We start from the raw sequence: 22,311 nt of genomic DNA, 5'->3' as shown, positions 1-22,311 counted from the left end.
CTTCAGAAAAGTAGACCGCCTTCAAAATACGTACCCATATTGAATTAGGATTTTCTATGATTCTCCAGGCTTGTTTTGCTAAAAGAGTTAAATTTTGGCCTTGAAAATCCTTGAACCCTAACCCTCCATTTCTTTTGCTTACACAAACCTTATCCCAACATTTTCAGTGTATGCCTATTTTTTTTTCCAGAATTCGCCCACCAAAACCTTGCTATCCTAGTATTTAATCTCTGACAGAATACTTTTGGAAATTCAATAACTGTCATAACGTAGTTAGGAATAGCTTGTATCACGGCTTTAATAAGGACTTCCCTTTTGGCTTGGTTTAGGAGCTTTTCTTTCCATCCTTCGACTTTTTCCATCATCTTCTTCTCTATCAAATTCAGAGCTTTAATTTTTGACCTACCCCAAATCTCTGGCAACCCTAAATACATTCCTGGATTATTCCAACACTTTATTCCAATAATTTCCTCTATGTTAACTCTACTTTGTATGGGTACTTGACTACCAAAAATAATTTTCGATTTATCCAGATTGATCATTTGACCTGAGACTTTTGTATACTTATTAAGAATCAAAATGAGATTGTAAATTTTCTCCTCTCTTGCTTCTGTAAAAATAATGCAATCATCCTTAAACAAAAGATGAGTGATTGGAGAGGCTGTAGGAGCAATTTTGAACCCTGAAATTTCCTTTCTTTCTCTTGCTTCCTCCATGAGAATAGTGAAGACTTCAGCCGCCATTATAAATAAGTCTGGAGATATAGGATCTCCCTGTCTCAGCCTTCTTTAGGTATAATTTTTCTAGTGAGTCTACCGTTAATTCTAATCTTATACGTAGCACTTCTAACACACTTTATTATTAAGGAGACCCACCTCTGGTCAAACCCAAAAGCTATCAACGTAGCCTCCAAAAATTTTCACTCTAATCTATCATAAGCCTTATTCATATCTATCTTAATAGCTAGGCTTTCCGATCAATTCCTACCTTTTTTATTAATACTGTGAAAAATCTCTTGAACTATGATAATATTATCCTGGATCAACCTACCCCCTAGAAAAGCACTTTGGATAGGCGAGATAATCTTATCCATAAACCTTCTAAGCCTTAACACTATAATCCTAGATATAATTTTGTATATATAATTACAACAACTAATAGGCCTAAGTTGATTAAGATTTTCTGGTTGTTTTACTTTAGGAACAAGAACAACAACAGTCTCACTTACCTCTTCTGGCATAATACCCTCCTCAAAAAAGCTCTTAACCACAACATAGACTTCCTTTTTTATTGTATTTCAGTGACTCTGATAGAAAAGTCCATTCAAATTATCTGGTCCAGGGACTTTGAGGCTGCCCATGCTAAAAAGAGCCTCCTCAATCTCTTTTTCTGAGATTTTTTCTATGAGTTGTTCATTCATATCTTGTGTAACTTTTTTTGAAATCCTATTTATGCAATCTCTGAAATCTGATTTGACTGAGGATGTAAACAACTTAGTAAAGTGCTCCTCCACTATATTCAAGATTCTATCTTTTCCTGAGACCCATTGGCCCTCCTTATCTTTTAATCTTTCCACTTTATTCTTATTTCTTCTTTGAATCGTTGTCGCATGAAAGAATGAGGAATTTTTGTCTCCCCACTTTAGCCACTTTAGCCTGGATCTCATTCCCCAGTATTTCTCTTCTTGCCTCCATAACTGGCTTATCTTTTCCTTGATTTGACACTTTCGTACTTGCTGTTTTTCATTTAAGTTCGCCTCTTGAAGCTTCTGTAGCTCAACCTTCGACTTGTTAATCTCTATATCAGCTCTAGCAAAAATGTTCCTACTCCAATTCCTTAAATTTTTCTTGCAATTCCTCATCTTCTTTAGCAGCCTACCCCATTCGTTATTACTATGCTCCTTTTTTTTTCCAACTCATCTTAATAATTTTCTCACATTCTTTGTGGTCGATCCAAAATGCTTCAAATTTGAACGACTTATCTGCCTTATACTTAAGATGTAACCTCAAAACAATGGGCGTATGGTCTGAGTTCACTGTTGGCATAGCTATCAAACTTGCATTCGGAAACTTGTGCCTCCATTTCCAATTAACAAGAGCTCTATATATTCTTTCCTTAATTATTAACCTATTTCGAGGACTGCTAAACCAAGTGAATTTACCTCCTTTTAGGTCGATGTCCATGAGACCATTTGAATCCAAAAAATTCTTGAATTCCACAATCATATTCCTCGGCTGTTCATGCATGCCTTCCTTCTCTTCTTGAGCTAAGACATCATTAAAATCTCCTATAAAGAGCTTAGGTTCATTCATGTTAAGATTGCTTGTTGTGAGCTCCTCCCATTCCTCCATTCTCTTACCTGGTTTTGGGTTACCATACATGAAGCCTTCTCTTGATTTTACTTACACTACTATCCTTAACTCTATTCTCCATGAGAAATACAATGGCGGATTTTATCTGTTTACACAGATGCAAAAGTTCCAAAACTGCCGCAGGAGCCGCCACCCCTCGACAGTTCCAACTTATGATGCTCATGGCTGAGGGTGGGGCATGATAAGGCCTGCCTCCTCAGTCATGAATTTGTTTTCTACTTTACCTTCCATAATCCAATTCTTATCTGCTTCTCCAACATTCTCTTCACTGTCTCCACTCTTGCCTTCTTCCTTCCTTTGCTTCTTTATATTCTTTGTCCTTTTAATGTGCTTATCATCTGACCATTCAGAATTAGCCAGCAGCAATACTTCATCTTCATCTCTTTTTCTTTTTAGGTTTAGACCAATTTCCATTTTTTGTACTAGTTGTATCTCCCAACCTGTAGTTTCAGATTCTGTCCCTTGTTTTCTATTACCCCATTCTTCTTTACTTGCCAATTCGACAAAGTAGTCTGTTCCTTTCTCAAATATCTGCAATTTAGTATCCTTCTCTTTCATGCTTACCTCATTGATGATTGGTTCCCTATACATCCACTGACCTAATGCCCTTTGTTGTTGTTCATCCTCCTGCGTCCTTTGTTTTCCTTTTCCTTTTTCTGTATCTGCACCTCCTTTGCCAATCTTGCCCTTCTCTCTTAGCAAAGTTTTTTAGTATTTCTCTGATCGTTCTTTGTTTGGTGCCTCCTGCTGCCTTGTCTCCACTTTCCAGCACTTTATAGCTATTAACCTCTTGCTCCACTAGATGAGGCTTCAGCCCGTCTTCTTTTGCCTGGTTGTTAGTTTGTTTGACTCTATCTTGTGTTGATTTAGTTCCCATTCCATCCACTAATTGAATTGGATCCACTGTATTGGTTGGCCATATATTCCTAGTTAGCCCAGAGTTTCTTTTCAGCCTTTCTTCCTTATTTCTAATGTTCTGGGCCTGTTTAGAGAAAGCCCAATATCCAGTTTCCTTCTCCACCTCCTCATTTGGCTTATTTACCAGGAATAAAGCCCTTATTTCATTATATTCAGCCTCCAATCCCTGAAAATCAGGAATTTTCTGCAGAGTTCTTACCTGCTTCCCTGCCTCATTCTTCTCATTCTCTCTCCATGTTTGGTTTTTCAAGAAACATTCCTCCCTTAATTCTTACTGCATATTTAGATCAGTTCTGATCACAATTTTTTCTGTTTCTTGTTCCTCTTCATTCTCTCTGCCCATGTTTTGATTTGCACGCGCTTGTTCTTCTTCTTCCTCATTTTTCTTGCTTCTCTGACCAGAGCTTCCTATCTCCATAGCTGATAATGATCGAACCTGGTTTATCCCTAAACCGGCTGAATACTTTGGTTTAGTCTGGTCCTAGCAAGCCATAGCCGTTGGATTCTTGCAAGTCTTCCTCTCATGTCCTATTATTCCGCAATTAAAGCAATAACATTCAGGCAGTCTTTCATACTTGAAAAAAATCCAAAGCGGTGGCTAATTCTCCCTATCCATAAAGAAGCCCGTAGGTAAAGGCTTTTTTATATTAATCCCCACTCTGACTCTTAAGAATGTTCTTCTAAGTATCCCATCCACCATTGGATCTTCAGCTTCAGCTAGCACTCCCAGCATTTCTCTTATTAACCTTTCTGTTTCTTTGTTCATATGATTAAGTGGTATACCATGAACCTGTATCCAGAATTCTATATAGTCATGATCCACTTTAAAGACTGATTCCCCTCCCATCCATAGCCTGAGATTAATTAGATTTTCTCTAACATTTCAAGGTCCATTCTGAAGAATCTGGAGCCCTCTCTTCCTGTCTCTGAAACTGAATATCTTCTTGAGGCCAACATCAGTGACAGTGACAGTAACTCCTTGTGGGTTTTCCCACATTCCTAATAGTGTATTTTTGCAAGTTTTAAAATTGATATCCTTATAGCCAATAGCATCTGCAAGTTTTAAAGTTTTTTCTACCACATTCAAACAATCTTTTTTATAGCCAAGAGCATCTGCATTATTGAGCTTGATGACTTTATCTTCTATAGATTCCATTCTACAGCTTGTTAATAGTTTGTTTCCTTGTACTTTTATACTTTCAGATGGCACTATGAATCTTTGAGTATATATGCTGAAGTGTTGATGGAAGACTCCTATTGAAAAATCTAGTGTTCTAGAAAAACTCTCGTGATGAGAGAAAGTTGCTCTCCTAATGAGAGAATTATGAGAATGATTACTAAATAGTGGAAATCCCTATAGTAGTAGTACTTAGACGCTTCTGATTTTAAAAGGCCGGGTAAATCATTATGGGCCTCTGTAATGGTTTACTACAGGGAGACCGCACGCAAGGCCTTAACTCAAGTGTTGATGCTGTCTGCCTTTTGAACCAGCATATTATTGATTGGGCTTTATTGTATTCTTTTGGAGACCAAAAAATAGTTGTGTCTTTTGTGAACTATCTGCATTCTCTGGGCTTAAGGTCCAACCTTGATTCTGCTAGAATTGCAAGCATAGGATCCATTTAAATTTAGTAGTAGTACCCCAACAAAGAAAAACAATTGAGAAATTAGTCAATTTAGTGTTTACTTCTAGAAGATACTATGGTTTCGTAGTTGGTCAAGGTCTTCCATGCTCCATACTCCATAGTCCATACTGATTTATTTACCAACATATTCAAATTCAGTAAAGCATCGTCTTCGGGTCCCTATGATTCTTGAGTGATATTTTTGTTTTATTCTTTTCTCACGTACCATTACCAACCCTCCATGACCCATACGACACGAGCTTCATTTATTTATATATATTTTTTGGGGTGGGTTTGGGTTTCAGTTGTAGACTTGTAGTACAGTAAGGGTAGGAACGACGTCGTTTTGAGGAGGAATAGGAGGTTTCCATTTTGAATATCCAGCGAGGTTTGAAGGTGACATCACTAATCATTCCAATGTATAAATTTACCGAAAACAAATCCAACACAAAGCCTCTGAAACTCTGAACTCTCTCTCATTCTCATCCTCTGAAATCTTTCCAATTCTCCTTTATTTTTCAAACAAAGCAGAACACAATCCAATTCAATCCAATCCAAGCTACATTGTAATTCTTAGTTACGGCAAACTTTCAGATTCCTCAATTCACTTTTTTCTTTTCTATTTTTTGTTTCCTTTTTGTCATCGAAATTCTTGAATGGGGAAAGGAGGAGGTTGCGTTCCCAGTAAGAAGAAGGTGCCGCATGTTGCCGGTGACTCTCCCTCCTCCGCCACTGCCGGAACATCCCGGACCGCGCCGATCCAACGTGACGACACCTCCGCCGACGACACTACCGAAATCGCCCAAGCGTCGTCGTCTGAGGTGGTCGCCGCCGCTACCGGCATGGCGAGGCTGAGGATCTTCATCGTGTTTTATTCAATGTACGGACACGTGGAAGGCCTAGCGAGGAGGCTGAAGAAGGGCGTGGACGGCGTTGAGGGCGTAGAAGGGGTTCTTTACAGGGTGCCGGAGACGCTCTCGACGGAGATTCTTCAGCAGATGAGGGCGCCGCCCAAAGACGATGGCATACCTGTGATAACGGCAGAGGAGCTGGCGGCGGCGGACGGGGTGCTGTTCGGGTTTCCGACGAGGTACGGGAGCATGGCGGCGCAGATGAAGGCTTTCTTTGACTCCACCGGTCAGCTGTGGAAGGAGCAGAAGCTCGCCGGAAAACCCGCAGGGTTCTTCGTCAGCACTGGCACTCAAGGAGGAGGTCAAGAAACCACTGCGTAAGCCTTTCTTTATTCTCTTTTTCTTTTGTTCTCTATCTATTCCCGCATTCTTGTATTATTCTGTTGAAGTTCCCAGTCTTGTTCTTAATTTGAGCTAATCATTTGTTTTTATCAGTTTCAATAGGCTAAAAATAAATAAATGCATAGATAGAACTATGTATGGCTCCTTGATCACATATATCTTTAGAGATTTTGATGTTTCAACTCTCAAGTCGCAGTTTGGTCCATGCATATTCTTACCAACTTGACATTGAATGGAAAATGTTAAATGTAAACTATTATGATATAAATAGGAAATGTTTTGTGGAATTTGGCTGGTTGAACAAGATTTTCAAGTGCCATAAGATATACATATGTTTTCTTCCCCAGCAATTAACCATATAAAGTCTGCACACTTAGAAGTTAGATGATCAGTCTTCAAATCAATATTAACTCTGTTTTTGCTTCTGGTTCACACTGCATCATATTTATTTTCTACTTGACAAGAGAGGACGAGGGAGATTTCTATTATACATTTTGCAATTGGTTTGTATGATTGGCTGGGAATCGGGATGTTCATTTTTGAGAAAGAATGAACTGAAAGAACTAAGTAGCATCTTTGAAGGAAAGATAGCAAATTACTCTCTGAGCTGAATTGTTAGCTCTTAGCAGTCGTAGATTTATATATTTAACGTTTTTGGTGGGTTCTGAGAATCTGAGGGGCTTTCTTCTGGTGTCTTGATCAGTTATCCCATGTTTTGACTAACTTTATTTGATAAGTGAATTTTAGACTAGTGGAAATTCCCATATATTCTCAAGTTGGTATGAGAATGCTCCATGTTACTAATGGTTCATCTTCACATAAATGACCAAACTTCAAAAAGGATTTCAGTTGTATCAAGCGGAAGTTCTCAAAAGATGATTACACAAAATCAGGGTAATGGGCAAAACTTTGGTGAAAACTTCGTATTCTTTTAAAGATGTTATTTTATGTTCATGAGGTAACTTGAACAGTGTCATTGCCTCACTGGTCCTGCAATGGTAAAAGAGTTTTAGTACTCTGATTATCATTATTGGAGATAAGTCTTGTAGACAAGCAATTAATTTGAAATTGTGCTTGTAATTGTAGAAATGCATGGGTGCAGTCTGAGAGTATCACATATTGTTCTCTACATTTCCAAAAATAAATATTATATTACTTGGTGATGGAAACTAGAAGGTTTTCTTAGAAACGCATGCTTGAAAGGGATTATATAATGTTTGATTTTGCATCTTTTTCTTGTTGCAGATGGACGGCAATCACACAGCTGGCACACCATGGAATGCTGTTTGTTCCTATTGGATATACATTTGGACCTGGAATGTTCAAGATGGAATCCATTAGAGGGGGTTCGCCTTATGGTGCCGGAGTGTATGCCGGTGATGGCACAAGGGAGCCAAGTGAAACAGAGCTCGCACTTGCAGAGCATCAGGGCAAGTATATGGCTCTTGTGGTCAAGCGGCTCAACAGATGATGGTGGTGTTTTGAGTTTTGACTGTTTGCCCCCACCATTTTATTCTATTCTTGTTGGTCATGAGTATTATTTTTAATTTTTCACCTTTTACTTTTTAGCCTTTGATTTTGCTGTCAAATTGGTTCTGGCATTCTTACCATTGCATTGTTTGTGAGGCGGAATTGTAGCTTTCTTCCACTAACAATTCCCATGTTGTTCTCTATCTGCACTGTTTTGGAAGCTGTTGATGTTCATAAGTTTACACCAAATAAAAATGTGAATTTGTGTAACTGCATGTCTTATTTCATTTTGTTAAAATATCTGTTAAATAATAACGAAAATTAATTTTGCAAAAATTTTATTTGTAATTTACGTAGATTTTAAATTCTCATAAATTATTAATAAGTTTATTTCTAAAAATCTTTTTCACTAATGTGAAAAAGGACCATTGCCAGAAGTAATGTCACAAAATAAAAAAATAATTAAAATATGAAAACCTTTTAAAAAAAAATATTGCACAAAAAATAAGAGAAGAGAATAATAATGTTGATGATGTTGCTAATGGTGTTGACGATGATAGAAGAGATAATGATAATGACAAAATTTGATTGTATAATAAAAATAGTAAAAATAGAAATTATAATGATAATGATGAGAAAATAGTAATAATGATAATAATAATTGATTCTATTGTAGAAAAAAACATTGTGAAAGATCTAAAATTTCTATAAATTATAAATAAAAATTTTATAACTTTAATTTTTGTTATTATTTAATAATTTTTTTAATAGAATAACTATACTGTCTCAAAATAATTTTGTTAATATAATTTTTTGAACAAAAATCACTTTATCTTTCCAAAAAAAAGGATAAATGACTGAATTGGGTGTTTACCACCGGAGATTATCAAAGATATCAAGTTCAAGAGGTCTCTCAGCCTCAGGACCCACTTTGGCTAACTTATTAATATATCTACTGAATTATTTATTAGTATGTGTATATATCTAAAAGAAAAAGTTTTAGGAACTAGTATTTTTAAAATTTAATTAGTATTTAATTAATAAAAAAAGTGTGTAATTTTCTACTAATAAATATAATTTTATATATTTATTAATAATAATTAATTGATAATTATATTTTATAAAATGTGCTGTCCTCTAATACTATTGTATCTAGAAACAATTTTTCTTTCTTTTGACGTGCAGCTCAATACTTATTTTCTCTTTTAATAGGTTTTCGATAATATTACGAGAATAAGCTAGCTGTCCCGTTGTTACCCATTAAGATATTACTAATTCGGGTGGCAACAATACTTTCTTTTGAAGACGTGCTCAATTTTGATAGGCGCAAGATTTTTAATGCTAATATTTTTTCATGAACCTCAAGTCTGCAAGCAAGGCCCCTAAAACTCCAATCTGTTCACAGCTCAAGGAAACTAACTTAGTGTGTGTCTGTAATGTGGTTAGTTAAATTAGAGTTTGAATAAAAGTAATTTTATAAAATTGATTTTAGATAAAAATAAATTTGTGTCAATATAATTTATGTTTGATAATTTTTTATTAAAATTAATTTTGATAAAATAAATATTATTTGAATAATATTAGTTAAAATTACTTTTAAATAGATAATTATTTAAAAGGATATGATATTAAATTANTTAGTATTCTTTTTTAGTATATTGTAACAGAGAAGTTAAAAATTATTACTCCTTGTAAACGTGATTTTATGAACAAAATTACTTATGCATTTGTAAAGAAAAAAAATAGCCAAACAAAAAAGTGAAACTTTCAAGAAGCTCTAACGTACTTTTTTCCTTCAAACGTGGTTACTAAACACACCCTTAGTCCGCAACTTCTATAAACCAGACAAAGAAAATGATTAAAGTTAATTATTTTTCCTCCCCCTATTCTTAGAATAAAAAGTGCATGCTTTTTAATAAATAAATAAATAATGCATTACAAAATTAAAATTTCGGAGGAAATAGGAAAGATAGGAATCTGAATCCGTCGTGGACCTCGCTTCGAGGTGCGGCTCAGTGTCACTATAATATATAAATGCGTCGCTGAGAACCGAACTTGTTTTGGAGGCTAAGCTAAACTGTGATTGAGAAAAATTAGCGAAGTAGAAGAAAATGGAAGACACACTCTCTGCTTTGAGGTCATTGATGTCTTCTCACTCCCCTTCTCTTGATGCCTTAGTTGTTCCTTCCGAAGATTATCACCAGGTAATTCATTTCCCTTTCACTTTAGATCGAAGATTTTCAGCTTCTTCCGTTTCAAATTCCTTCGTTCTTCATCTGATGATTGTTTCTCTCTGTTTCTGCAGAGTGAATATGTATCCGCAAGAGATAAGCGCCGCGAGTTCGTTTCCGGCTTCAGTGGAAGTGCTGGTCAGTATCAATCTACAGAGCAATCAAATCAAAATTTACTTTATGCGTTTTCGTTTGATTTCTTAGTTTATTCTTATGTGGCGATTAGTTTAGATCGAATCAGGATTTTGTTTCTGTAGTTTGGAAATTTCAATTAACATCGTGTGACAATTTCATCCCTGTAATAAGCAAGATAGTCTTGGATTATTCTGTGGTTGAAGCTTTCTGTCTCAGCTCTTCTTGTGAAATCTATGCCGCTATTGAATTTTCCTATTGTATTTCAAATCTGACAAAATTTGTTAAGTCAAATTTTGTATTGTTTTCCATTAAAATTACATTCAGGTTTGGCACTTATAACGGCGAAAGAAGCACTCTTGTGGACGGATGGACGATATTTTTTGCAGGCAGAGCAACAGCTTAGTGATCAATGGAAGCTAATGCGCATTGGCGAAGATCCTGCTGTGGATGTTTGGATGGCTGATGTAAGTACCATTTTTTTAAGAGAATCCTTTGATTTAAATGATTGAAAAAAGACAAAATGAGATAGCAGATTATATTTTTTGTGGTTCTCTGTCTTTGGCATCCCTGAAGCATAATGTTATGACTTGGGTCAAGATTGAAACTGTGTCTACATCATGGCATTTTTGATATGTTGTCCACAACTAGCTTCTCCTTGCTTAGGGAGAGCTGACAGAGCATATAGTCCTGTACGCACTATAGCACTCGATTAGTCTTGTCTCATCCATGAGTTGTTTCTTTTTCACTAGAACTTGCCTAAAGATGCATCTATTGGGGTTGATCCATGGTGCATTTCGGTTGATACTGCCCAAAGATGGGAACGTGCTTTTGCTGAAAAACATCAGAAGCTGGTTCAAACGACAAAAAATTTGGTAGATGAAGTATGGGCAAAGCGACCTCCAGAACAGATTAATGCTGTTATTGTACATCCATTGGAATTTGCAGGTCGCTCTGTTGCAGATAAGTTGCAAGACTTGAGAAAAAGGCTTGCGCAAGAGCGAGCCCGTGGCATCATTTTCACAGCTCTTGATGAAGTGAGTGTATTATCTTAATCTATCGTCCTTATTTGTTTGCTCTTCCCTAACTCAAGTTTTGAGTTTGAGGATATTTTTGCGTCACATGTTCAGCATTTTCAATATCACTATCTTCATTATCCATGTTATTTATGATCCGGTTACAATGCAGGTTGCCTGGTTATACAATATCCGTGGAAGTGATGTGGCATACTGTCCTGTTGTTCATGCATTTGCTATTGTGACAACTAATTCTGCTTTCCTTTATGTCAACAAGGAAAAAGTATCTGTTGAGGTAGTTTGACTAATGTCTCGTCAGCTTTGAATGTTTCGCACTGTTTTCTACTGGCAGGAAGTATAAATTCCTATACAATCATGTTAAGTTACTAATAACAGTTTATTAAGAACATTTATCATAGGATTTGTTTCCCCCTATTTATGTATATTAATCTTACAAGAATGATAGGGTTTCAGATTTCAGTATTTTCAGTACTGGTCATTAATAGTCAACCGTTGGAAACATTTATTTTATGGTCAAATTAGATCGAAGTTTATTTTACTTATGAAGATAAGAAATATCTGTCAACAGAGCAGTATTTTGGTCTATCCTGATATTTGGAAGGAAGATATGTATATAGAAACTTAGTAGTAGTATTTTTTTGCCAGGTAAAAACTCATCTAGAGGAGAATGGAATTGGAATTCGAGACTATACAGCCGTGAGCTCTGATGCAGCATTGCTCGCAACTGATGAGCTTGATGCTCTGTCTACTGCCAAAGGTTCTCTAGCTGCAGTTACAAAGGAAGCAGAAAAGACTCACAATGAGCTCAACAAGGGAGTAAATGGTGAACATCTAGCTGAAGAACATAGTAATGACTTTGTATGGGTTGATCCAGGAACATGCTGTTATGCACTGTATTCAAAATTGAACTCTCAGACAGTTATTCTACAGCAGTCGCCTTTGGCCCTTGCAAAAGCTTTGAAGGTTGTTAACTTACAGCCTTATAATGAAAATGATTGTACTTGGATAGGTTACTAATATTGATATTATCAAGTGAACTCTAGCTTATTTTTATTTCCTCAATACTTGTAGAACCCAGTGGAGTTGGATGGATTAAGAAAGGCGCATGTTCGGGATGGCGCGGCTGTTGTGCAATATCTTGTCTGGCTAGATAAGAAGGTTTGCATTTGGATCTGTGTATCTAGATATCATTTATGCTTTGGATCAGGATAATTTATATTTAAATTTCTCTTGTCTAAGCTATTATAATTCTTCTTCTGTATCCACAAATACATACACCAAGTTCTGCAGTGTCAAATAATGACTGAAAAAACTTGGTTGAATGTGAAGATGCAGGAAATTTATGGAGCGTCTGGTTACTTTTTAGAGGGTAATTCTGTGAAAAAAGAAAAAGGATTGTAAGTATCCTCCAAAATTCAAAATGTCTTGAGCACAGACATGCTTATAACCTAATGTATTGAGAAAAAGTTAGTTTTATTTGTTGACAATATGGAACACCTCCCCTTTTTGAAAATTAACATACTCTTCACCAGAACATTTTCTGTGAAATAAACAAGATTTATTTGACTTTACCTTTGTTAAATGGTAATTCTTTGTTAAATACTGAAGATGTTCACGTGTTGGGATGTCTTAGAGTAGTGAGCTTGAGATGCATCTGTCAAAAGGTGAATTTTATATAATATACTTATAGAACTTTTTGAACGTTCCAGGGAGTCCTTGAAATTGACTGAGGTGACTGCAAGTGACAAACTTGAAGGTTTTCGAGCATCAAAAGAGGTGGAGTCATCTAAGCAATATAGTATTTATTTGGACGATACTTTTTAGCAAAAATTTATATTTTATTTAAAAGAAGTCAATTGTGGAGATACCAAAAGTTTTAGCTTCTCAGTCCATACAATTTGATTTACAAGACTCTCTATTTAATTTTTTAACTATTTTTCCTGAAAAAAAAAAGCTTTCTTTAATCCAAAAGAATTTTATTGCAAGACACAGCACCACCTGTACTGTAGGTGGAAATATTGTTTTAACTAGCATATATGACTTTCATTTGGACATTAGGAAGAGAAAAACGTTTAACCTGTATCTAGTTTTATTTCTTCATGGTGCTACGGAAAGAGTTTTTTTTTTTTTTCTTTTTAGAAAAAAAAAGTAGCAAAAGGTTACACTGTTGTATTTCCTAGGATTGGCTAAAGACTGGCATGCTTTTAACCATATCCAGCTTTATTCCTCATGGTGCTGTTTGAGTGGAATATGTTTCTTTTTACAATTATCAGAAAGGTTACATTGTAGTAACTCTTTTGACAAAATAAAGACTGGCATTCTCTCTTAAATACACATGGTAGCGTTTATATGGGCATCTAGATTCATGCATCTGTATTCAATCAAGTTTTTAGCAAAGAAACGGCCTTTTTTTCCCTCAATAATTTGACCCCTCTAAAAGCACAAACTTTCATGCTATATGCAGTCAGATATGATAGTAAGTTCTCAAATGTTCAGTACATAAATTGCTTTCAACAATTCAACTATTCTTCAAGTCCATTTTATTTGCCCCCATCAGTGTGGTCCCTAAAGTATGATAAAATGAAACTGAAATCGTATCAAATGGAAGCACATTTTGATGTTACACTAATATTTTTCCCTGTTTTGCTATTTTCATGCTTTCAGCATTTCAGAGGATTGAGTTTCCCTACTATTTCCTCAGTTGGCTCAAATGCAGCTATCATTCACTATTCTCCACAGGCAGAGACATGTGCTGAACTTGATCCAGACAAAATTTATCTAGTTGATTCTGGAGCTCAGGTTTGTCCAATATTTTGAACAGTTTGCAGAATAGACATTTGCTAAAGTGTGCCACGTATATCATATTATTAGTTAATATCTATTCTTCATTGTTTTAATCTCCATATGTCTCTATATTGACAAGAAGTTCTGTTTCTGTCTTTTTGAAGTATCTAGATGGAACAACCGATATTACACGAACTGTTCATTTTGGGAAACCTTCAGCACATGAGAAAGCATGTTATACAGCAGTATGTACCTTTACAGCTTTACTTGCCGTTTCTGTGAGTTACATAGTTTGAAACCTATACCATGAATAATTTAATATCAAATTATTTTTACTTAGAGGTAAGTGGGTTTTTTTTATTTGGGGAACAAGTTTTGAAATTATTTTCTGCTGTTAGGATTATTGGAAGGGAAAATGCTTTATTAATTTCTAATTTTGGGTGCGGCCCTTCCCCGGACCCTATGTTAATGTAGGATGTTTGTGCACCGGACTGCCTTTTTTTTTAAAAAAAATCTAGTGAAAAGACAAGGCTTCGGTATTGTTGACACTGTTAGCCTGACAACCCTTCCCCGGACCCTACGTTAACTCTATTCAGTTATCTTCTAAGTTCCCTATTTTCTTCTATCTTATGAACTGATATGAAAAGTTGGTCGGTTTGCTGAATTTCATGCAGGTCCTCAAGGGTCACATTGCTCTTGGAAATGCTAGATTTCCTAATGGAACAAACGGTATAACTGAACTAGTCTCAGCTTCATGTTTGTGAATCTAGCTAATACTTCCCTTTCTTCATGCTTTCAGGTCATGCTCTTGATATTCTTGCTAGAGTCCCACTGTGGAAGGATGGTCTTGATTACCGGCATGGTACTGGACATGGAATTGGGTCCTACCTGAATGTTCATGAAGGTAATGAAGAACTATCACTGTTTTTATATTGTATTCATTTTTTTCCTCTTTCCTCTTTCCTCTTTCGATTTTTTCCCCACACTCTTACAAATTAAAATCCAAAGTAATAGTATCTTATAAATTATGCAGGACCTCATTTAATCAGTTTCAGACCACAGGCTCGAAATGTACCACTTCAATCTTCCATGACTGTTACAGATGGTTAGTATCCTAACAGGCTGCACAATTGGAATTACGACATGCTTTTTCCCATTCTTATTTACTAGTTTTGTATTATGAAGATGGAATTACAACTATTTGATTCTATATAAATGCATTTCTAGTAGTGTAAAGTAATTTATTTTTTCCAGAACCTGGTTATTACGAAGATGGAAATTTTGGGATAAGATTGGAGAATGTGCTCATTGTCAATGAAGCTGATACAAAATTCAATTTTGGTGATAAAGGGTACTTGTCATTTGAACACATTACCTGGGTATGTCTCAATTCCAGTGTTTGGGTTTGAGATGCTTCTTTTTTACTACAAGGCATATTTCTGAGCTGTTGATATACAATTGTATTCAAAATTGGACGGTTCCCATTCATATGTTATTTACGAGTGTTTTCTCTTGTGCAGGCACCATACCAGACGAAGTTGATTGACCTGAACCTTCTAATGCCTGACGAGATAAGTTGGCTGAACGCGTATCACTCGAAATGTAGAGATATTCTGGCACCATATTTGGATGTCGCTGAAAATGCATGGCTACAGAAAGCCACTGAACCGGTAGCTGTGTGAGCTTTGTTCTGAGCTGGGAATGTCAACGACTTCAATATCTGCACTGTCCTTAGTTTCCACACATTACAACTACTATTTGATGCCCTGTTGAGGTAGCTGTTCCTTAAAACTCGTACAGCATTGAAATTCCGAATGCGTATCCCCTTGGCATCAATTTTTCTTTTGGTGACTTCTTGGCATCAGTTTATGCCTAGTTGTTTTCTTACTTGTTATTAGAATATTACTATCAACGTATTACTGTAAAGTGATGAACAGTGATGAACCTTGTACTAAAGTGAAAGAAGTGAACTGTCGAAACGACAGCTGAAAGTGGACCAGGTTTTATTGGAAAATACTTTTGTGTTGCCTGACGGCTCGAAATTGAATAGGTGCTCCCTGCTTTAAAAAAAACAAAACAAAAACAAAAAACAAAACCAATGATGATTAGTTTTCCTTGGCGTAGATTGTCCAAGAGCTGCGACTATTTGGGTGAAGCTCATCAACTCCGTTGCTGCAGCCCCGTTTTTTAATTTTAACATCAACTTTCAAGGATGGATTGAATTAAACTTACAAATTCTATTGGTAAGTCACCATCTGAGTGGATAGATGAGTTTTATGTCTCTTGTTAGATGATATGGAAGTGAAGAAATTTTGAGGTTTTCTCTTCACCTTATGTAAGACGACCTAAAAACGTTGTTGAAGTGATTAGGAATTTTCTCAATAATTATAGGAAAGTCTATGAAAGAAGAAGTTAGAAATGCACAATAAATGGAACCAAAAGCCAGGAAAGCATATGGATGTCCCCTTCTATTGGGTGGGTAAAATTGAATACTGATGGTACAGTTTCAGAAGCGAGAAATGTGGTTGGGTCATGGGTGTGGTGGTTTAATCCAAACATGGAATGGGATGCAGGGCTTTTAGGCAAAGATTGGCAATAGTCAAGTTTTTCAAACAGAGATGTGGGGGATTTTTTAAAGTTTACAAATAGCTTGGGATTTGGGAATAAAAAAAATTATTGTTGAAACAGATGCCTGAGATCACCAAAAGAGAATCTCACAGTCAATACAATTTTCTTCTAAGAAAAGTTTAAGATCAGCTGACGAAACCATGAGAAGTTAGAGTTCTGCATATTCTCAAGGGAGACAACACCTGTGCTGGATATATTTTCATTGATAAACCTGAACCAAATTTAGAAATTCTCATGGAGCAAGATTGGAGGGTCTCCAGACCCACTAGTCAAATTAATTAGTTTATTTTTTTTGTGTTGGGCTTAGGCCCCATTACATTACTAAATTTTTTTTTTTCTAGGGTAGTGTTTGGTGAAGTATCTTTTAGGTGGACTTTTTTTTGGTGATTGAAAATATTTAAAAAAAAAACACAAGCCAAGCTAAACTAGCTAGAACCAGTAGCCTCTTGCACTAGGATTTGCTCTAAATCTATACCAAGCTTGATCCAAGAAACATGAGCTGAATCAATTCTTACTCCAGATTTAGCCAACCAATCAGTGACACCATTAGCTTCTCTTCGAATCAGATGGAACTGGACCTCCCCGTCTTTGGACAAAAGATCTTGGAGTTTTAACACAATATCCTTCACCTCATGTGTTGTGTGGCCGGTGCCTGGTGATATTACTCAATACAAGATAAGCATCGAGCGAGTCCGTCTCACAAATAACACTCGTGCAACCAACTTCTCAGGCTAACATCAACCCTTGCCAAAAAGCCAGTAGCTCACAACAATAAACAGACCAGAAAGGAAGAGCACCTGAACGGCCCAGCACCCATCTCCCTCTATCATCCCTCAGAACACAACCAAAAGCAGCTCACTGGACTCCCTTAAGAACACTAGCATCGCAGTTGACCTTGAGAGTGTCATTGGGTGGAGGCTCCCACTTAAATTTCCTTTTAATATCTGAATAGATAATCCGGTTGTAATGAAAGTTTCTAAGATCAAAACTCATATTTCTAGCTAGGATCGCCACTTTTTTTATCGGACCAAACCTCATTCAAGTTGAAAACCTCATGACATCGATGCCTCGATATCCACCATATTCCCGATGCGAAGAGGCAGTCCTTACTAGATATTCCCTATTTGAGCCAAGAAGCTAAATCGGACGATCCTCTAGTCTCGATGAACGAAGGGTCGAGAATATTCTAAACAACTTTAGCCCTATCGCAATCTCTAAAATAGTGCATAATTGATTCAGAATGACCACCACACCTCTTACAAATATCACTAAGTGTTAAATTGTGCTTGAACTGGAGCGCATCAGTAGGGACAACATTGTGAGGAAAAAGCCAGAACAAGAACTTGATCTTCTCTGGAATGAAAGGCTTCTATATACAATTTCAGTCTTCGCTTTCATCCCATTGGAATTTTCTTTTTGCCAACCAAAGATATCCATTTCTAGAAGCATACTCCTTTAAAGAGGCAACTGCCCAAACCCATCCTAGGCCATAATGGTTGTTACCAGAAACAGGCAACTCAATTAGGGTCGAACGGATATGATAAGGAAGAGGAGAATAGAGCTTGCTAAGATCCCATCGACCATTGCAAATAACGTCATCTAGAGAAAAGGTGGAGATCATTTATATGAACGTATGGAATTAAGTCTGCAAGCTTACCCAAAGAAGATCATTGATCAAACCACAAGGATTGATCCAAGGTACCACAGCACCACGCAAAGCCCTTTTTCAAGCTATTGAATGCTTTTATCACACTTTTTCAAACATAAGAAGCCCCAACAACCTCCACATAACCTTCCTTCCTTGTTAAGCAGCCTACCTTTCTAACTAGCTAGCCTCCCTTGGACCTTGTTAATAACCTCCTGCACCATCTTTTTCACCGCTCTATTGTGACCAATGTTCACCCCCAGATATCTACCTAGGTTTTGAGTGAAGTGAATATGAGAAAACCTTGACAAGACCTCCTTCCTCCGCTGAGTGAAATTCTTAGAGCATTGGGCCTTATATTTGGCCAGATTAACTTTCAATCCAAAAGCCTTTGTAAAGAGATCAAGAACCTGCATAACCATTTCAACCTACAACCTTGTTGCTTCGCAGAAAAGGAGAAGGTCGTCAGCAAACATAAGATGTAAAATCCTAGGTCCCCCTTTGGAGATGGCAACAGAGACCCAAGATCTATTAAAAACATTAGATAAGGCACGCCAATTGTTTCATACACATAACGAAGAGATATAGAGATAGAGGGTCACCTTGTCTGAGCCCTCTCTGAGGATTAAAGTTCTGTAACCTCTCACCATTCCATAGGATTGAAAGAGAAGAAGAGCAAACACACCTCATGATTAAGCTAGTTATTTTCTGAGGGAAGCCAAAACTAGTAAGAGTATGTTGAAGAAATCTCTAATCTACCCTATCATATGCCTTCTCCAAATCAATTTTGAAAGCCATAGTACCTTTCTTAGACTTGGTCTTGCGCATAAAATTAAGGATCTCTTGCGCAATAATGATGTTCTCGCTTGTTCCTTTCCCTGGGATAGATCCCCCTTGAAGGGGGCCAATGACCTCCGTAAGGAAAGGGCGGAAACGATAACAAGGACTTTAGTTAAAATTTTGTATATGATATTACATAGGCTTATAGGCCTAAATTCTTTTATGATTGTCGGCCTGTCCACTTTCGGGATTAGAACAATAAGAGTCTCAAAAAAGGAAGCTTCTAAAACTTCACCTGCAAAAGCTTTACACACAATCTTCCAAACATCCTTTCTAACTACGTCCCAATACTCCTTAAAGAAAATAGCTTAGAAGCCATCTGGTTCAGGTGCTTTGAAGGAGTTCATCTCCATAACAGTCCTCCTCACCTCCTCAATCGAAACTGGTTCAGAGAGAAACTTGCAAGCCTCTTGACTAAGCTGCGGCAGCAAGGAACCCTGTCAAGACCACCAAAATCCACTTCCTCTCTAGAACAAAAAAGTCTCTAGAAAAAATTATTAGCTTCCTCTTTCAGGAAATCCTCATCATTCGACCAAGTTTCATTTTCTAACATAAGGCTGTGGATTTTATTTCTTTTCTTTCTTACAATGGTTTGGAGGTGAAAGAAGCTCGTATTTCTGTCTTTGAACTTGACCCATTTTTCCTAGATTTTTGGTACCAGTACATCTCCTCTCTTAAAAGGACAGAATTTAGCTCTTGTTGAAGTCATTTTTTTCTTCCCTCAAACCAAGGTCATCACAAGTCTCCTTTTGTAACAAAGATGTTGCCGAAAACTTCATAATTAAATTTTTTAGTATCTCTTTTCACAACAGTCAGGCTTTTGGATACATCCGGAGACCCAGAGTCCCAGGCCTTGTGAACCACTTCACGGAAGAGGGGATGGGTGGTCCACGCCGCTTGGAATATGAAAGGACGATTTTTCTTCCTCTTATTCATACCAGCAGGGTTACACATGACCAAGATAGGTGAATGATCAGAGTGATACCTTCCCAGAATTTCACAAAAAGCCTCAGGATAAAGCAGACATCAATCTTCATTAAGAAAGACCCTATCCAATTTTTTTGCTACATTCAATCCCCCCCTTAACTCTCCTATGCTAAGAAAACTTCCTTCCCTTCATACCCATATCCATAAGTCTGCAGCTATCCATGGCAGCAACAAAAGTAGGAGATCTGTTAGCGTTGAAGGCCCCCTTTTCACATTCGTTGAGACGAGAACTTCGTTGAAGTCTCCAAGAGCAATCCAAGTGAATGAAATAATAGCAGAGAACTTTTCAAGATATTCCTAAAGGATTCTTCTATATTGCACCTGAGGATGGGCATAAATAGCGCTGCACACCCATGCATTAGACCCTTTTACCACTTCAAAGGAGACACAATGCTCAGTAATATCAAGAATTCTACTTTCCTTCCAAGACTCTTGTACCAGAACCCAGATACCCCCACTCTGGCCCCTAACCTCAGAGATGCCAATACTATTAAAAAGGATTTCATCTTATCAAAGACTATATGAGTTTCAATAACAATAAAGAAGGTAGGATGATGATTCTTCACAATCTCCTTAAAGTGCACGCAGGCTAATTTACTAGAAGTCCCTCTCACATTCCACGCTAAGATGCTTATGTTTTCACTATCCAAGCAATAAACAATAAATTTATAAAAATTACACTACCTGCTGTATAGCTCAGGCACCTTTTCCTCGACGATCTCCTTTCCTTTTCCAACATTGGGCTCATAAAGCTTCTGGTTCCTTTCATCCTGCTCCTTAGCTCCTGCATCTTATGGTGAGTTCTGAAGGAAGTGTGTCTTTAAACGCTTTCTGTTATAATGGATAAAGGGAGTATCTGATTTGCTTTCACTTGTTCCTGCCATTGTTCCCTCATGAGAAGGAGAAAGATATTTGGTGTTATTGCCCTTGGACTAATTATTAGACTTGCATGAAGAGAGATGTCCATATTTCATTGGCCTTTTTGAGAGATTAGCTACCACCACAGGTCTTTTTGTGATGGGCCTATTATTCTTGGGACATTGGGATTTAAGATTCTTGTCAACATCTCTTAGAACTTTCCCTTTTTTTAACCACCTTAATCCACACCCCAATTGCCTCCTCCTGATTAGTTGCATGAACATCTCCTAACTTCGCATGCACCTTATTAGGCGCTGACTTTGGATATCCCTGATTTCTCTCAGCAATTAAAGACTTGCCAAAAACGGAAGCATCTTGCTGCTGCCCTGTCTCTGCAGAGTCAGCATGCTGGTTATTGTTTTCCAGCAAAGAGAAATCTTCCTCCACTGCTTTAATATCATTAACCTTCTTGCAATCAACTGCAAGATGACCATAACATCGGCACTTCTCACAAATTAGTTCAAGATGTTCATAACCCACTTTGTAAATAATATCATCCACTTCAATCGCAATACGTTGCATGGCCTTTTCTTGGTAGTAAAGGATCTTCAGCCCATTGAAACGAACCCATACAAGGGTGGAATCAAAGGATTCTTCTGTCAGATAGAACTCAAATGACCAGGATTTAACTGCCAAATAAAAGCCATCAATCATCCACGGGCTTCCAAGGAGAACCTTCTCTCAATCTTCCAAAAGATCATATTTTACCAAGAAGTAGTCATTACCAACATCTAGAATTTCATATCCTCCCTTAAACTTCCAAATGAAGCGTAGTCTATGAGATAAAGTAGTGTAATTGACATGCTTGCCAAGAACCTTCACTACAATGGAGTCTTTGTAGAGTTTAGCTAAAACCTTCCTTCCTTCACTAGAAAAGATCACTTTAGGCCTTCCCTCATTGCCTCCCTCAACCGCGGCAAGACGATCCCCCTTCAGAGATTCATCAATAACCAAGGATTTAGGTGTCGAAACCTTTACAACCTTATCTCTAAAAGATACCTTGCTTCCGAAAGTCCCTTGCGTGGCTGGCCTCCCCCACCCTTACTTCCTTCTTCACCCGCCTCCTTCCCTGTACCTCCTACTTCTTGTGAATGACCTTCTGACAGTGCCTTAGCATCCTTGTACATTTCACATTGATCCCCTTACACTACCATTCTTTCTCTCCCGCACGCACCTTCTCTCATTTGTTGTTACACTCTAATTCTTTCAGGTGGATTTTCACTACCAACATATTAGATATATAATAAAATCAGCTACTAGAATTAGTTATTAGTTTAGAATATATTAAAATACAAAATACACATTAAAAATAAATTAAATTATACATATAGTTGCAGAGATAGAACTAAATTAAATTTTAAAGAGGGGCTAAAAATTAATTTTGCAATAAAAAGAGAATAAAATAAAATTTTTAAGGGTTTAAATTAAAATTTACACAAAATTTATAAAAAAGAATTTGAAATTTGGGGAG

At 36.9% G+C, this 22,311-nt stretch overlaps 2 protein-coding genes across 2 annotated transcripts; both read left to right on the top strand.

Annotated features, from left to right (window-relative positions):
- Positions 1–5,099: 5,099 nt before the first annotated feature.
- LOC107487878 (probable NAD(P)H dehydrogenase (quinone) FQR1-like 2) lies at positions 5,100–7,908 on the top strand. The gene is made up of 2 exons (XM_016108570.3): positions 5,100–6,143; positions 7,414–7,908. The coding sequence occupies exons 1-2, from the start codon at positions 5,572–5,574 to the stop codon at positions 7,637–7,639; spliced, it is 798 nt and encodes a 265-aa protein (XP_015964056.1). The 5' UTR covers positions 5,100–5,571; the 3' UTR covers positions 7,640–7,908.
- Positions 7,909–9,587: 1,679 nt separating this feature from the next.
- LOC107487879 (aminopeptidase P1) lies at positions 9,588–15,864 on the top strand. The gene is made up of 16 exons (XM_016108571.3): positions 9,588–9,842; positions 9,944–10,007; positions 10,329–10,468; positions 10,754–11,038; positions 11,190–11,312; positions 11,684–12,001; positions 12,110–12,196; positions 12,368–12,435; positions 12,748–12,814; positions 13,703–13,837; positions 13,987–14,067; positions 14,497–14,551; positions 14,622–14,726; positions 14,856–14,927; positions 15,077–15,201; positions 15,343–15,864. The coding sequence occupies exons 1-16, from the start codon at positions 9,750–9,752 to the stop codon at positions 15,502–15,504; spliced, it is 1,980 nt and encodes a 659-aa protein (XP_015964057.1). The 5' UTR covers positions 9,588–9,749; the 3' UTR covers positions 15,505–15,864.
- The last annotated feature ends 6,447 nt before the right edge of the window (positions 15,865–22,311 follow it).

This window comes from Arachis duranensis, chromosome 5, assembly GCF_000817695.3.
Source record: "Arachis duranensis cultivar V14167 chromosome 5, aradu.V14167.gnm2.J7QH, whole genome shotgun sequence".
Taxonomy (NCBI): domain Eukaryota; kingdom Viridiplantae; phylum Streptophyta; class Magnoliopsida; order Fabales; family Fabaceae; genus Arachis; species Arachis duranensis.
This window is presented reverse-complemented; position numbering and strand designations above follow the sequence as displayed.